At 30.0% G+C, this 3,340-nt stretch overlaps 1 protein-coding gene across 1 annotated transcript; it reads right to left on the reverse strand.

The window, feature by feature from the left end:
- Positions 1–1,721: 1,721 nt before the first annotated feature.
- On the reverse strand, positions 1,722–2,905 carry LOC123682504 (ubiquitin carboxyl-terminal hydrolase 10; the record flags this gene model as incomplete). Its single annotated transcript, XM_045621147.1, has 2 exons — positions 1,722–2,631; positions 2,712–2,905. Coding segments are annotated over 2 exons (1,104 nt in total), but the record flags the coding sequence as incomplete, so codon positions are not given.
- Between the last annotated feature and the right edge of the window lie 435 nt (positions 2,906–3,340).

Below are 3,340 nucleotides of genomic sequence, written 5' to 3' on the forward strand. Positions count from 1 at the left end.
ATACCATTAACACAAAATGATATAAATCTCGAAATATATGAAAAATAGGCAATATCTAGCTTATTCGACAAGATAATAAAAAAAATTGATCTGAATAACATCAAAGTACCTTCCGAATGATGTATAAAAAAGGTTTCTACATTTGACAGCCATGTGGTAGCTACCCCTCACTTTTTATTTTCTCAAATGACACCCCCTTTATATTGTTAGTGAAAATTGCGTGTCTATTTGGAATACAACATTACAACGACAGCACATACTTTGTATTTTTTTAGTGATAACAACAAAAACAATAATATTTCGTGACGTCTTTTACGTTATAAAAATGAAATGCTGCCACCCATGTTTGTAAAAACTTCAAATATGGGAAGTAGATAAATTTTTTGTTTCAAGGAACCGAATAATAATATGAATATTAAAAAATTGACAAATTCGTGTCTGTTCCCACACAATAATCAATATATATGATATTGGTTAATTTCTGTCTTGGAATGAAATTTCAATTCTAAAAGAGGAAAAACTAATAACCAATCAAAAGAATATTCAAAATGACTAAAACTGTACTTATTGAGTAAACGGTTAACAAATTGAGTAACTAAATTAACATTAAATCAGACTCAATGAACTTTGATGAGATAATAAATAATTTGGAACATTTGCTTTAAATAATAACCAATTATCCATAACATTGTTTTCAAAATTATGAAGAATGACATAAGCAATAGAGGAAAAATAATCATTTGCAGTTGTTAATATACAAAAATTTATTTCAATTTATTCTAAATATTGTATAAAGAATTGAATAGACTTGACCAATCCTTATTCAGAAGCAAATTCTAGAGGTTTTAGGCATGTACATTAGTAAATGGTGGAAATGAGTTCTCATGTCTAAATATCCAGGATAATAAAATTTAAAGAAATCCAATCTGACCTTGGACAGAACTTTTTTTTGAGTAATTGAAAGCATTATTCAACTAAGTTTTGATTTTCAAGTGAATTAGAGGACCAATAGAAAAAAGAAATTTTATAGTAATCAGAGACGAGAATTCTCCAAAAAAATTGTTCTGACCCAGGAAAAGGAATAATAGAATATAAAACGGAAATTAATGAGAGTTTTGTTTTGGGTCATTATAGATATAGGTTAATTCAGAGTTCATGACTGGTATATTTGTGAAACAAAAAAAAATTACATGATTCGAGTGCATGAGGTACGATCTTCCAAAATATCCTCATTTATCTAGGTTACAGAAGTAGGAGAACGTAGCGCCGCTGAACACAGGGAAAAATTATAAAGTTTGGTCAAGTTTTTTTTTATCACATTGAGCGAAATTCACCTGATTTCAAGAGCAAAGAAAAAGGAATAAAGAGTCCAAAGTCCTGAAATAGCTAATACTGTTTATGGTTTATTGGAATTTTCACGAAGACGATCTTTTTTTCCTTCTGAGATCGTAGTTTTTGCAAAAATTTAATTTAAGTTTTAGGAAAAAAAATTTCTTCAAAAAAAAACAAACAAAATTTTACATTTATACAAAGTCCGTTTATTAAAATATAATATTTATTTTTTATATACATATATATAACATTGTATAGTCAATTTATCATATTCTCCCGAAATACAATACATGGCATAACTTATGAAACAACAGAAAAATATTACAATGTTCAGCATCCTTAAAACTAATCTGTACAAATTAACAACTATATCAATGAATTTTTACACTTCACACCGTATCACTCCTTCGATAAAATAATAAATAAGGAACTCTATCTCCTTGACGTTTAAGAACATCTTCTTCCGTAACTCTGTTTATTTTAGAGTCATCAAACCTCAACCATGTATTATACCCCGAATGGAAAGTATCTGCTATATAATGCCCATAGCTGGCCTCCTTTCCTACATGGTATACTACAGATATCAGTTTATATTTTCTCTCCGCTGGAGTATTCGTCCTTCCTGATAATATTTTAGAATCAATCTGCAGATTGATGGGAAATTCTATAGTCTTCATTATTTTAGTGCAGCCATTCATTCTGTATTCGAAGCATTTCAAATGTAATACTAAAACTACAGGCAACTTCTCTATCATCACTTGCTGCCATGCTTCAACCGGTTCTTTCGTTTTCGATGATGTCAGACCCTCTAGTTTGTTCTTGGTTGTAAGGCCTTCTAATGCTTCAGCTATGTTATTTGCTTTTTTAATATTTAATGGCAATGTTAGGAATGGTTCAATATTTTCTGAAGTTTCATCTCCGGTTTTATGGATTCTTGAACAGAGAAGTCCTCCGAATATATCACTAATCGGTGTCTTGTCCATTTGTATTTCTCTTGTTACATTCCCTTCTATTTTAGCTGCTTGAATATTTTCGTCATGGCTAATCAATTTCATTTTTCCCATCATTTCATCATTGAGCCCATTTAACAGAAGGCCTAAGAACTCTTCGGCGTCCTCTTGTCGTCCTTCAACAAGGAAAGAATCGCTACGTGTTCCGTTTAGCATCGTATAAAACGATGAGGCCTCAAACGAATTGCCATTATCTATATTGACGAAAGTTTGCTTCTTGTTCTTCTTTTTTGAACGTGACTTGCGTCTTACATTGGGCAGATTATCGAAGTTATTCATAAATTTACACCTGGAATAGTTGAATAATTAAAATACATATATAAAATTGTTATTCAATCAAAGTTGCAAATTATATTAATTTATACTTACATATTTTCACTCATTGTTATTGATTTCAGTGCATTATTGTGAGTGAAGTTCTCTGATAGCCGTTTGAGGAGATTACAAAGTGGTGGGCAAGCAAGTAAGGCTTGTAATATTGAGTTTATATAACAAAAGTTACTTCTGTTTCGTAAACCCCTGGGTTTAAAACTGATTTGGGTCCCATCAATTTTATAGTTCTTGAGAAATTCTGAAAATTAAAAAATATTACTAACCATGATAAAAACTTGAATTTTCAGTGATATTTGTAGGTGAAAACCAAAGCATTCCACTTTTCATCAAGTAAAATGGGTTCAACTAAGTAAAATAATTATCTACTGTAGATGTAAGCAAATTGTTAGTTGAAAGTAAGATAAATATATAAAAAAAAGATATGGTTTTGAACTCACCTCCTAACCTATGAGTGGCTGAATCTATTTTTTTGACTACTTCTGTATGTTTTAAAGATGTTACATGTGAATCATTAATTTTATTGTCTATTTTTCCATTCGATATTGTTTTAACATCTTTATCAAATAGACTAGCCCATGATTTTTTTAATACATTTACTGTGGGCTCCTCAATTTTAGATTCATTTTTATTCGAGATGCTACTTTCAATTTTTTCAATTGTCCCAT

Source organism: Harmonia axyridis, chromosome 6, assembly GCF_914767665.1.
Source record: "Harmonia axyridis chromosome 6, icHarAxyr1.1, whole genome shotgun sequence".
Lineage (NCBI taxonomy): Eukaryota > Metazoa > Arthropoda > Insecta > Coleoptera > Coccinellidae > Harmonia > Harmonia axyridis.